At 38.8% G+C, this 14,205-nt stretch overlaps 1 protein-coding gene across 1 annotated transcript in view; it reads right to left on the bottom strand.

The window, feature by feature from the left end:
* LOC108700149 (connector enhancer of kinase suppressor of ras 2) overlaps positions 1-14,205 on the bottom strand; it is a 298,982-nt gene that overhangs the window by 50,490 nt on the left and 234,287 nt on the right. The window contains exons 12-14 of the mRNA XM_041574976.1: positions 12,386-12,472; positions 11,791-11,795; positions 5,068-5,307 (exon numbers count right to left, since the gene is read on the bottom strand). Coding sequence (XP_041430910.1) covers positions 5,068-5,307; positions 11,791-11,795; positions 12,386-12,472 — 332 coding nt within the window. The remainder of the gene's footprint in view (positions 1-5,067; positions 5,308-11,790; positions 11,796-12,385; positions 12,473-14,205) is intronic.

The following is a 14,205-nucleotide window of genomic DNA, read 5'->3' on the forward strand; positions in this document are numbered from 1 at the left end:
TACACATGCAAAAGAGCTCACACCTTATTGACTAGTATTGGATTGTGTTTTGATCGAATTCAATTCAAAGCTTTTCCCAAAAAAACCTTTGATTTTTCAGTCCACCAAATGACTCCAAATTGGTTCTAGGAGGTCCCCCATAGTCTAAAACAGCAATTCGGCAGGTTTTAGATGAAGAATAGTTGGAAGTCAAATTTTTAAAGAGACAGTACATTTTTAATTTGAAATATTCCCTTGTTGAAGTACAATAAAATGACTTCAAAATTCAAATTTGAAAATTAGATTTTTCAATTCGACCCTTGATAAATCTGCCCCTATGTGTACATGCAACACATGCTGTTCCAAACAACCATCTTTAAGTTTGGGGAAATCTTTGATAAAAGTCCTCTGGGCAGGACCGAAACGTCGACTTACACATAATTACACATAAATTAAGTAAATGAGTGTGCCGTGTTCTATATGCTGATATTACTTTTTAGGGCAGCACCTGGGTTTTTTGCTTTTCTCTAGAGGTGAGTGTGCTGCTCTTCAGACATTTCTTACCAGTTGTAGTCAAAATGAAAGTGACATGGTTTTTAAAATATTTTTTTATAGGTAACACAGCTTACTCTTAATCTCTAGAGACTGCCACAGGCAGCATGTTTGCCAATCAAATGACTTGAAAGTAGCTGCAGGCAAAGAAACATTAGCTATTCAATTTTATATGAAGGGGAGATTAGCGAAAGCCTAGTAGATGCAATCTAGTTAGTTCTTTTGCATTTTGCTGAGGCTTCAGTAGGCCTTGGGTATAGGTCTTATGGGCTGCCCAGAGTGTGGAAGTTTTGATGTCAGCGGTTTTATTTATCTGAAAAAAGGACTGAATATCTTTTTATTATTCCTTTGCTGTTTGAGGGTAAGACAGTAGAGTATTGTCAAGTCTCCAAGTATATTGTTGTGGTCTAGGTGCAATCCCTCGTAGCTGGAGCTTAATAATAAGACCAAGGACAAGCCTGTATTGAAGTAAACAGGGGCCATAGGTTTATTTAAGAGGACCATATCAATTCTCAAGTAGGATTTGTGTGGATGGGAAAAGAAAGTAAAGTCTCTTTTTAATGGGTGAGTTTCCCTCCATGCATCCACCGAGGATAAGTTTTGTAATAACACTGAAAGTAATGAGGGTGGTGTTGCGAGCTATTAAAGAGCGGGCCTTGTCTATCAATTGTTGGGTTTACCACCTTATTAAAGTCCCCTCCTAGTATAAGATGACCTCTCTGATTTTTCTTAAGGATAGCAAAAAACTTTTGGAAAAATAATTTTTGGTCGTCGTTTGGGCCATATACAACCAAAGTTACAACTGGTTCCGAATTGTGAGATAAATGTTTCTCTTGTAAAAACACCACATCAATATGCACAGAATGATATTTGCGAAAGGCCTATTTGAGTGGAGAGTTAAGCCCTTTAGTGTTATGAGATGCGCTTGTCAGCAGGCCCGGATTTGTGGCAAGGCCACATAGGCCCGGGCCTAGGGCGGCAAAAAATAGGGGCGGCATGCCGCCCAGCCGCATTAAGGGGACGTGTGTGTCCCCAATCAATTACACCTGCTGCGCCAGCGTTTTTTCGCTGGCGCGCTGGGAAGGGGCCCGCCTGGTCGGACCGCGCGGCCGGCAAAGAAATCCGGTGCTGCTTGTCAGTGTCATGTTACCATAAAAGAAAATAGGTTGTACCTATCACATTTTCTATATAGCTAGTAGATATACCCCTTGGATAGTCATGGGCGAATCTGGCGCCGTCGTCTCGTTTTTGTCAGTTTTTTGGGCGAAAATGCGTCAGCGTCCAAAAAAACTGCGGTGAATCGCGCAAATTTGCCACAAATTCGTGCCTGGTGAATAAATTCGCCCATCACTACCCTTGGATACAAATAAAATTAAAAACAAATAAAAACATGAATGCAAACCAAACATGAAATAAACATCTGGGCCGAGGCTGTATGCCGGCTTCAGGGGGGCTTCCCCAGGAGGGACATGGTATTAACTCATTAATGAGCTCAAATATGCAGAATTCCAAGATAATTCCACTCGGAATGGAAATCCCCATCTAAATTTTAAATGGTTGGCTGAGAGGATCACTGTTACCGGTTTCATTTCCCTCCTGCACTGTAGTGTAATTCTGGAGAGGTCCGAGAATAAAAAATATATGGCTCCTTCATATTTCAAGTGTGCTGTCGATCTAGCAGTTAGTGTAATTGCCTCCTTGGTGGTGTAGTAGTATAAACGAGCAGTTATATCTTTTGGGGGTCCTCCTTCACGTCTAGGTCCCAAACCCCAGTGCACTCTATCTAGTAGTAGCTTGTCTCGTGGGATGTCCGGAATCAGTTCTGCTAACATGGCGGGATCTCATCCTGGAGATTAAGAACAGTGTCTGCTAGGCCGCGTATGCAAATATTATTCCTTCGGGACCTATTTTCTGCATCCTCCATTCAGTCCTGAAGATCTTTAAATTGCTGTTGGTGATCTGAGAGCAGGTATGCATATGTGGTAGTTTCAGCAACCAGCTCTTCTACTTTATCCTCAATAGCAGCTGTACGGTTGCCGAGTTCCTAAATCTCCTGCATAACATGGTGTGCGATGGTATCTGCTACCTGCCGCAGTTCCATTTGGAGCATTTGTTTAACTCTACTTATAAGTGTAGCATCCTCAGAGTATTGCTGTACTTCCCTAGGCACTTGCTCTTTTTCACCCTGGTCTGGGTCATGTTCAGAATGTGGAATGCTGTGAAGTGGCAAAGAGCTCTCACTGGTGGCCATCTTAGGAGAGGCTGCTTGTTGAGGAGACGGGGGTGGTAAGAGTACAAAGTAGGGTTGCCACCTGTCCGGTTTTGACCTGGACAGCCCGGTATTTTGAGGGGCTGCCCAGGTCTATACTTCCTGCCCGGTTTTCCAAATAAGGAAAACCGGGCGGGATTCCCTTGATTGACACGGCGATCGGCTGATCGCCGCGTCATAGCCCAGCCCACTGACCTCACGGGTCCGCCCACTGATATCACAGGCACGCCCACTGACGTCACGGACACCCCCCGCCCGGTCTCAGCCAGGTGGCAACCCTAGTACAAAGTGTTTGGGAGCTAGTTGTTTTTTGGCTTTCCTGCTTTTAGGCATTGTTCTGGTAAAGTGAAGCGTGAAATCACTGGTGGCAGTTTACAGAATAATCCAAAATTAGGCTATGTCCCCCCTGAGAATGGAGCTGAGTTGAAACAAGTCTTATCCGTTCAGCATCATTAGCCACACCCCCTTTTTCATGTTTTTTTAATGATAAATAAGGGTAAATCGTGGATTCTAGTTTGGTTGGATTTTTTTTATTAACTAATCAAAAAATCTGAAAATCAGAAACATTCGGATTTTAGTAAATAAACCCTTTAGTATGTATGAAATCAATGGTTTGGAATTATGTACAACACTTTTCAGTGCCATTCATAAGTATTATGCTTTTAAGTGCACATTCAAAAGTTGGTGGTAACAGAAAAAAATATAAAAACTCTAATCTTTGAACAGCTTCAGTACAAGATTAATTTGTATTCTTCTTTCCACCAAGTGGGATTTGAAGTTTACATTCTATTCCGTAGTTTATAAACTTTTAGAGGAAGAAAAAAACTGCTAAATTAGCAAAATGAGAACCAAACTTGAAACAGCAGATTTTGCAATTTTAAGCAGCACATTTCTAGCTTCACTGTGAAACAAGAAATGACAAAAGTGGGTTTTGCAATGCTTCATATACCACCGTAATTTACTCTGTCTGTAACTAAACCATATGACCACTTCTCTCAGATATTTCCTAATCATTCTCTAATTCAGCTTTAGCCTAACTACAAAAACATAGCAATTATCCTATAAATACTTGAAACGCTACCGAGTAATGTGTCCAGTGAGTGCATTAGATGCCTACAACATGTCCTTGTGGCAAAATAACCAAATCTCCAGAAGTAGAACTTTATCCATGGGAAGGCAACCAAGTATACCTGTATGAGAGTAAACAGCAGGCCTCCATTATATGGCCAATGGATTAGATCCTGATATTGAACTAAAAGTAAAATATTACTACATTGGGAAAGTTTAATATTAAATATTACATATGCTAATTCTTCTCCTTGTAATGCTGGTGAAACAGGCATATCACAGTATAGCATAAAACATTAAAATATCTGTGTTGACATAAAAATTCGAACACACATTAGCACCAAGATCATAATGTCTGTCCAAACTAGGAACTAATATAGAACCACTAGCGGCCCATCGTACATTTTGCTGGTTTATTTAGCTATTCCACTGGGAACCCTGAATCGGTATCCTGAGATCTGTATGTCCTGTCTTGCTCTGCCCTTTTTCCCTCATATCCTGACTCCCCTGACCTGTTATTTGAATTTCCGCTTGTCTGCTGCCTTCCATAACCGTCAGCCCGTGTCATGGACTTTGTATGGCTGCCGCCTTTCCAGACCTTATGCCTGTGGTCAGACATTGTTTTCTGCTTACTCCTTATACTTTTCCATCGGAGCCCTTGTTTTTCCAGTTGTATTAAATCTTTTGTAGTATTGCAGTTCTTGGCCAAGCCACTGGGGCTCATTTATCAACACTGGGCAAATTTGCCCATGGGCAGTTACCTATAGTAACCAATCAGTGAGTAGCTTTTTAAAGCCAACTGCAAGTAGAACAATGAATGTAGCAATTTGATTGGTTGCCATAGGTTACTGCCCATGGGCACATTTGCCCAGTGTTGATAAATGACCCCCACTATGTCTACTAGTAGGTACTAGTTTAATTTGATTCCAGATATTCCCATGGAGCCTGAAGATGATGGCCTTTTGTGATTCTCTTAGGTCAAGTTAGCTACCTTTAACTGCCCTTGTGAACACACCTTAATAATGATATAAACGCTGAAAAATATATAGATATAAATATGTCTAAAAATAAAATAATTCAGGAGATGTAAAACAGAAACTCAGCTGTCAAACTGTAAATATTGTTTAAGGAGCGTATTTTCTGGGTGCCTAATAGTAGTTTAACTAGCATTTCTGAAATTCTGACATGCCTTTACTTACATGGTATAATGGAACAGTGTTGCTCTCAGGCAGTGAAAATGTCAAGACATCTTGCTGAGCAGGTTCTAAGCGTCCAGTGGAGGTTAACATTGATGGACTAATAGGGTAGCTTGGGCTACTTGTGTTTTTGCCTTTTTTTCTTGACCTGCGCCCGGTGTCCCTTTTGTTGTCTTTCTGTGTAACTGGCTCTTCTTGTATCACTAGGATCTTATCATCACTCAGGTATCGCAGGAGGGAATTCTCAGAGTCAGTTGTTTGAAACAAAGAGGATATAAAATAAATAAGTAAACGTTATATGGAAATATTTTTCTAAATCTACAGATGCCAGCAGTTATTATCCCTTTCAGATCAGAATCTAATCAGTTCATGAAAAAATCCAGTAACCATTTTTGTTGAACCTACAGGTCATTTTTTTTCTTGTTACTTCCTATATCTTTAATTGTTACCAATAAGCATAATCACCAGGCTTACACTAACTATACAGTAGGGTTGCTTAATTCTTGACTTCCACATGTTGAGACTTCTAGATGTTTGTGAACATACCTGCTGCATGTTTGGCTATGCTATCAATTGTTCCATTTCAAATATAACCAGCAATGCAAAGTATAAGGATATTGAATGCAGATGGCACTTGTGCACCCAGACATAATAACTGGGAATATGGCATATGCATCTGGTGTACCCAGAACATACCAGATGACCACCCAGTTTTGCTTGTGGATGGTCCTCATTTACACCAACACAACACTAGTAAATACAGCACATTAAAGTACAACGGGTCAATTTGGTCTCATGCGAAAATGTTATTTTATGGTTTATCACGAGAGTGCATTTTTCTCCTCAATTTTCAATTTGAGGTGAAAACAACTTCAGTTCCAGGTTTTTCACATAGACATCAAGAGAGTTTTCATGTGATAAACAATGAATTCTTACTGAATTGCATCAAGCTTTATGGGAATATCTGTAATTAAATTAGAGATTCAATTAGAGATCAATAATTGGGTAATATGAACCCAAACAGGAAGTTAACTGCCTTTACGAACCCACTTCAACAGTGATACAAACAATGAAAAATATATAGATATAGATATTAATTAAAATAAAAGAAAATAGGAAATGTAAAATAGGAACTCAGCTCTCAAGCTGTAAAAATACTGACAGTGCACTTCGAGGTTGCATAAGCAAGACTGAGAATATCTAACATGTGAGCCTGAAAGTGAAAGACTTGGCGGATAGCTGTGGCAGTGATATATTTGGAGGGGGGTGTTGTTCTATCTTACAGGAAGTGGCAAAGCTATGCATGACTTTTACCAGAGGAAGTAACAGTGTATTCAACAAGCACATTGCATTTACTAAATCAACATGCACATTTGCACAGCAGCCCAGGAAAAAAAACTGTTTCTCAACAGTGATACACTGGTACATTTACAGCCACATCACTACTAAACAGCATGTAACTTTTCATATGTTTACTTGCTAAAATCTCTGATCACTAAAACATTGCATCTATTGACTATTAGATCTTCAGCTCCAAAAGCACTCAGCTAATTCACTACACCCAAGTTGCAATAGTAATACAGGCAAGGGATCTGTTATTCGAAAACCTGTTATCCAAAAAGCTCAGAATTACGGAAAGGCTGTCTCCCATAGACTCCATTTTATCCAAATAATCCAAATATTTAGAAATGATTTCCCTTTTCTCTGTAATAATAAAACAGAACCCTGTACATTATCCAAATTAAAATATAATTAATCCTTATTGGTAGTAAAACCAGCCTATTGGGTTTAACGTTTACATGATTTTCTAGTAGACATAAACCGCGAAGCGCCTAACGCCAGCGTGAATGCGCTAGCATAGCGCATTTTAGTTAATTCGCCGATTCACTAACGGACGCTGGCGTAAATTTGCTAGTGTTACTTCGCACCCTTACGCCTGGCGAATTTGCGCAACGGACGTAACTATGCAAATTCACTGACGCGCAAATTATTCTGAACGCTACATTTTACGCCAGACTTCCTTCGCCACCTCAGACCAGGCGAAGTGCAATAGAGTAGATAGGGATTGCTTCAAAAAAAGTTAAACATTTTTCTAAGTCCCAAAAAACGCTGGCGTTTTTTCTTTTTTTATGGGTGATAGGCTGAGAAAGATCGAAATTTTTTTTGGGGCTCCCCTCCTTCCCCCCTACATTTCCTAACTCATGGCACCTTAACTATACAGTGGGCACATGTGTAGGGCAAAATAAAAATTTTATTTGCTGTTTTGAAGGTTTCCCAGGCTTGTGTAGTGATGCTACATATACCTTCATTGTAACTTGAATTTGGCGCCGTATGCAAATTAAGCATCGCTAGCGTAACTTTGCTTTGCTTGGTGAATTAACGCCAGCGCATCTTCACAACCTTACACTTCCCCTGAGCGCAACTTCGGATTTTAGTGAATTTGCATAGCACTGACGAAAATACGCCTGGCGAAGTGTGGTGAAACGCGGCAAAGCTGACGCTGGCGCAACAACGAATCTTAGTAAATTTGCCCCAAAGTATTAATTAAGGAAAGATCCATTAACCGGAAACCCCCAGGTCCTGAGCATTCTAGAACAGGTCCCATACCTGTATAAGCAGGAACAGGCCCCGGGCCTAGGACAAAAGAGAGCCGGGGACTGCACGCCGTTTTTAAATCTGACTCTGAATGAGAGTGCTGGCAAGAAGTCAAGTCTGCAGTACATTAACACCAAAACTGATATATTAGGCATATAAAAACACTGTGAGGATCATTTATCAACACTAAATTTGCCCATGGTCAGTAACCCATGGCAACTAATCAATTTGCTGCATTCATTGCTCTACTTGGGCCTGGCTTTAAATAGCTATTATCTGATTGGTTAATTAACAAGAGAGCTGAGAGAAAGCAAACGAAGAGGCAGAACTTGCTGCTAAGTGCTCTTTATTGCACACAACATGTTTCAGGCCCAGAGCCCTTTATCAAGTGGGATAAAGGGTTCTGGGCCCGAAACATGTTGTGTGCAATAAAGAGCACTTAGCAGCAAGTTCTGCCTCTTCGTTTGCTTTCTCTCAGCTCTCTTGTTAATTGACTTAATTTCCTACACCTGGAGCGGGGGTGCCTTGCTGAGATTGAGAGCACAGCTGCCAGTCCCCCAGTCACTCTGTTATATTATCTGATTGGTTGCTATGGGTAACTGCCCATGGGCAAATTTGCCCACTGTTGATAAATGAGCCCCTATAAATTATTGTTAGGGTTGCTGCAATGTTAAATGAATGACCACAAACCAACTCTGTATGTACTTAACTGAAGATGGCCATATCCCAACTATTCTGTAGAGGTGCAAGTGAAAGTGCTAGCCAATATAAATAAACATACTATAGACCAGACCTAGATATAGGTTAGAACTTCTAAATCTGCATGGAATAGACAAGCCAACCATGCAGCCAGATCCATCACAACACATATAGCCTGATTGATAGTTCTCGGTTAGAACATATGCCAGACCAGTGGCCATACAGAGGGACTAACAAATAAAATGTATCCCATAACAGAAACAGAAACACCATAGATGGTTTAATTGGGATCTACTCTGTTTTTACTCTGTCTGCCAACATATTTCATGGTGTTGGGTTTTTATAACATGAATAATATGCAAAGTGTTATAAGTTTAAAATAGGATACACCATATAGCACACACGTTTTATATTAAAGAAGGCTATACAATTCAAAGCAAGTTTTCATTGCAGTTTTTTAATGGAATCCTTGTGCAACCCCCAAACCTTTACATTCTCTTAAATATTGCTTAAAATAAGTGAGCTGCTAATAGCATAAGTAGGCATTTTGATGATAACGCAGAAAGCTTCCCACGCTGCTGGCTGAGCTGGTTATATTTAAACAGTACTTATTCAGCAGCATTTAGGACACTCTGGTCTCTGAGCATTTGCAACACAAAAGACACTTTAATACAAATGAATCCTGCAAAGGGATTTTTTTTCTTAGTGATAACATGCCAGTCTTTCAGTATACTGATTAATTTCTGAAAGTTAATTTATTTATAAATGACAGCACACCTACAACTAAAATACTAGCTTCCCTTAAAATATATGTTGGAAAACAATACCAAACTAAAAAAGTCATGACAATAGGGTGCATTTACAATGCCCCACAAAGAGTGCAAAGAGATGAAAAAAGACCGAAAGAGACCTGCGGACTGTGCCTAGAATAAAGGGCAACCTGTGTTAGGCCGCACTCGATTCTAAAGGGGTTGATGGGGTAGGTACATAGGTGCCTTTCTCTTCTGTTCCCTACCTACCCCAAACGTGGGCGTCATTAGCACTTGAGCAGAAGAAGGCACAGCACACCATGGAGGTACTGTACTAACAAGTACTGTCTGCCCATAGGATTATAACACCTTCAAGCACTTCTTTAAAATGTGCAAAGCAAAATTAAAATTTGCAATGCAATAGCAATCTAATGAAGAATATTACATTGCAAAATGTGAATTTTCATTTTTATTTGTGCAAATTATTTTTCTCTTTGAGACTTTTATTACATTACCCCCTATGACCGAATGAAAAAAAAATCATGTAACTAGAAAAGGTGCTCAGAAGTCATTTCACACTAAGTTGTTTAGATGAGTATAATTTCCCTTAAAATTAGAAGTCGTTAGTGCACCCTTGTAGCTAAATTTCATGGAGGTGTCACATGATCCGGTGATATTAATGTAAGATATCTCCTCCATAGTTCTCTTCATATTCTTCCCTGGTAATGTGCTAAGCGCATGAATAAATAATTTAAGCAATGAAACACTTATGAATATTTGATTAAATTTGTGTTTAATTATCACATAATGCAATACATTTTTTCTTCATAGAAACTAAATCTTTGCTACTTTCAAACACAAGTATTTTATATCCACACGGTGTCATTTATTCTCATAACATGGAGAACAGTACATTGTTTTTACAGCTAAAATGCATTTCATATTTCCAAGAAATTATGATGTTCTGTGCTTTGATATGTCCCTTAGCTCAATAGGATTTCTTTAAATCTCTGCAATTCTATAATTTAATTTCAGACTGCCACCACTAAATTTTTTTAATCCTAAAATTTGGGCCAGTTTCTCAGTAAGGGTGGGCTGCTTTATACACCACTGTATGGTGCAGATAGCAGAATTATAATCCTATTTACAATTGGTCTGCTTTTTTTATATTCTTTTGTATTTTCATTCTGTAGCTCTAAAGGTGGCCATAGACATAATTATCATTGTTTCATAGGATATTTAGTGCATGTATGGCGTGAGATTGATATATCGGCAAAAGACTTGGATAAAAGTTGCTTGTCTATTGGCCAAGTCGGAAAAGCACCTGAACATTGGCCAGGGTTTACTGCTAAATTATCAGATACAGGTAGAATTCTATTGTTTCTACATATAGTTGATGATTTTTTCAACGAATCTCTAAAAATTTGTGGTTTTCCTATATTTTCGGAAAAAGCTCAAAAAAGGTAAAAATCATGAAAATCTCTAAAGCAAAACTTTACCAAGTAAAAGATGTCAAGGTCCTATAGAAGTCAATGGCAGCTGTGCCGATCCTATTGGACCACTTAAAATCATGGATAAATTGAATGACAATTGTGGTTTGTGAGTTTACTCATGGTTTCAAATCCTCTAAAACCTCTAAAATCTGACATTTAATGAATAAGCCTCTTAGGGGCAGATTTATTAAGGGTCGAATTTAGAGTTCATGGGAGTTTATTTAAACTCCCATAAACTCCCATGATGATTGACCAAAATTCAGCCAATCAAAATGTATTAATTAATTCAAATTTTTAAAACTCGGGTGAATGGAATTGACCCGCAAACTCGAATTGAATTCGATTAGAGTTTTTTCTCTGAAAAAAACTCGATTGTCAGGAAGGCAGCAAACAACTCCAAATTGATCCTAGGATCTCCACCATAGGCTAAAACAGCAATTAGGAAGGTTTAAGATGGCGATTAGTCGAATTAAATTTCTTAAAGGGCCAATGTATGATAAATTTCAAAAACTGAATTAAAATTTTTAAAAAAAAATCAAATTTTAACTTTTCCCTAGTCGAATTTCACAAATAAACTTGAAAATTCGAATTTCAAAATTTGAATTTCAAATTCAAAATTCGAATTTTCACTGCGACCCTTGATAAATCTGCCCCTAAGTGTCTGTTTTGAAAAAAATGACCAATGATCAAAGGATTGCAATCTATGGCTATCTTAAGGCTTGGAATTTAAATTATCTGATTGATAGGGGTTACCCATAGCAGTTTGATGAACAAAACAACCAATAAGAATAACAATAAATCTGAAACAACCAGGGCCAGAACTAGGGGTAGACAGAAGAGGTGCCTGTTTAAAGCATAACAAAGGGGGCGGGACGCTGGGCAGGAACCTTTTGAAAGGGTCTTCTGCCTACCCCTAGTCTGGGTTTGTTTGCCCCCCACTGCTCTACTCTCCCTTCTTTACAACAAGGCCCCCCACTGTGACGTCATTTCACCAGCGTAGGAGCCAGCACTTGGGGGTCGAGGTTGCAGGACGGGCTGACAACACAGTCATTCTGTTTTTTTGTTACTGGGGTCAGTGACCCTGACACCCAGATAACATTTTGAGCTGCAAGCTGGAAAAAGCCAGAATAGGAATGCTAATAATTCAGAAACCATACAGATAAATACTAAATGCTACTTTAAGTTTGAACTTCCCCTTTCCATCTTTTGCTAGTTGCAAATATTGAAGTCTTTTCTGTGCCAAAATGAATAATGTACATTATATAATATTTACACTGACATTTTATTTGAATAGTATATTAGGGTTTCTAAAATTCCCTGGTATAAGGCAAATGATTTCCAGGCTCTGTGTTGCTCTTCTGCATGTATTTACTAAGCCCTCTAGGGGAATGTTGATGCTGTAATGGCTGAATGTTTTGGCACCTGCTTTACGCCGTTGCAACTGCTGTTTGTGACAACCTACAAAAAGCAGCAGCAGTGCACAGAACTGACAAATGTTCCTGTATATAGCAAAATTCAGACTTCATATATGTGCTAGTGGTTTGTACTAAAAGAACAACCAAAATAAAGATTATTTCTATAATACACCAAATACAATACAGCGCCTTAATCATTAAGCGTTTATACACCTACAGCAAATTACATTTTAACTATAAAAGAGATTAATGCTGCTGTTACCAGATGCCTATATTTAAAAATGAAAAAAAACAAAACAAAGGAACCCCCTTGAATAGAGTAATTTTTTTAAAGCTGCATTAGCAATACTGCATATGAGACTGTACTCACCTCTACTACCCCTTTTGAACATATTTGGCTCCTTGGATTCTCCTAACCAGCTGTATTCTGTCGGCATAGAAACAGGCCTCAGATCACCTGAAATGAAAAGCCAACAGCCCATTATATCAGTTTCTTTACATGAACAGCTAGCCATACAGAGAGAAGCTTTTAGAGGAAAGAAAGAATACGGCCTTTGGCTAATGGCAATATCTACTCAGCACAACCTTTTCTTAGGAACACAGTTCTCTCTGCATACGTCTGTATTTTATTTTAAACAATGTTCATCCTAAATATGAAATCTTGAGTTGTACAGATTTTGAAAAAAGAGCAAGTCTATGCTATTTTGGCACTCCAGCTCTCGGAATCTTCCACCAAGGAAGCTGGTAGTTTGTTATGCGACAGGAGAAAATTAAAAAGTTTTGTTCTAGTAATCTATAGCAGCCAACCAGTAAATGCTTAAAATGCTGCCTCCTGATTGGTCACTATGTATTTTTAGACCCAGAGCAAACTTTGCTCCTATTATTATATTACCCATGAGTAATAAAGTTTATTTGCAGGCTTACAGTGTACAACCCCCAATAAAAATGTACTACAATTCTATATTGTTTTTTTATTGTGAAATCAGCTATTTATTTGTGCAGAGTGCTTCAATAACTTACTGGGGGCAAGTTACTTACTACCAAGCCTCATTTGGCACAGTTTAGTAGAGCTGCAGGGAGTCTTGTTAATACGCTTTTTACTAGAACATCTAGACTTTGATTGCTCTTTGGGGTGCCTGCTGGCTGACCTTGCATGCCCAAGGGAAAGTCATTTGAACTGGAATAAAAAATTAAATTGGCTTCTAAAAGCTGGTGAGTTTATCCCGAAGTCAATGGGTATTGTCTTATCACAATATAAGGTCTGAAAATAAAGTGTAGAACGTCTTATTATTATGTTTTTTCTTTTCTTTTTTTTTTTTAAATCATGTTTTTCTTTTTTTCTTAAACAAGCACACATCTCAAGCACACAATTCCCATTAAAGGAGAAGGAAAGGTAAAAACCAAGTAAGCCTTATCAGAAAGGTCCATCTAAATATACCAGTAAACCCCCAAAGTAGTGCTGCCTTGACAGTCCCCTGTCAAAAGAAACACTGCATTTCTTTCCTTCTATTGTGTGCTCATGGGCTTCTGTATCAGACTTCCTGCCTTCAGCTTAAACCTCATTGCCCTGGGCAAGAGCATGCTCAGTTTGCTTCTCTTCCCCCCCCCTCCCTTCTTTGCAGTAATCTGAGCCCAGAGCAGGGAGAGGCTCAGGCAGGAAGTGATGTCACACCATGTTAATACTGCAGCTCCTATCCTAAACAAAAAGAGAGTTTCTAGAGCTTTTTACTCAGGTATGGTAAAACATTCTACAGAATAAATATAGCATTCTAGCTTGCACTATTGCAGCTAATCTATTGGCAATAAAATCCCTCCGTAGCTTTCCTTCTCCTTTAACTTTCAATGGGGGCAATGCCTTCCACTTTGTTCCCTTCTCAAAGAGTGATAAAATGCTGGGGCAAAAAAAAAAAAAAAAGCTAAAATCGTCCAGAGTACAGAAAAGACATTCATATCTTAAATGCACAGTTATGGGGGACAGTTATTCTTAGAATGTCTGATATCTACAAATCACCCTGGGGGTAATGTTGCAAAACCCAAAATGTAGGCTTACTAAGTATGTGTTAACCCCTTCCCAGGCTTAGGGGGAAATAAACATCTATTAAACTGTATCTACACTCTATTTCTGTAGGAAACTCTGCATTGCAAATACAATTTTTAATATTCAGGAGGAGTTTGAAGGATTTATCTTCA

The sequence above is a fragment of the Xenopus laevis genome, chromosome 8S (assembly GCF_017654675.1).
Source record: "Xenopus laevis strain J_2021 chromosome 8S, Xenopus_laevis_v10.1, whole genome shotgun sequence".
NCBI classification, from domain to species: Eukaryota; Metazoa; Chordata; class Amphibia; order Anura; family Pipidae; genus Xenopus; species Xenopus laevis.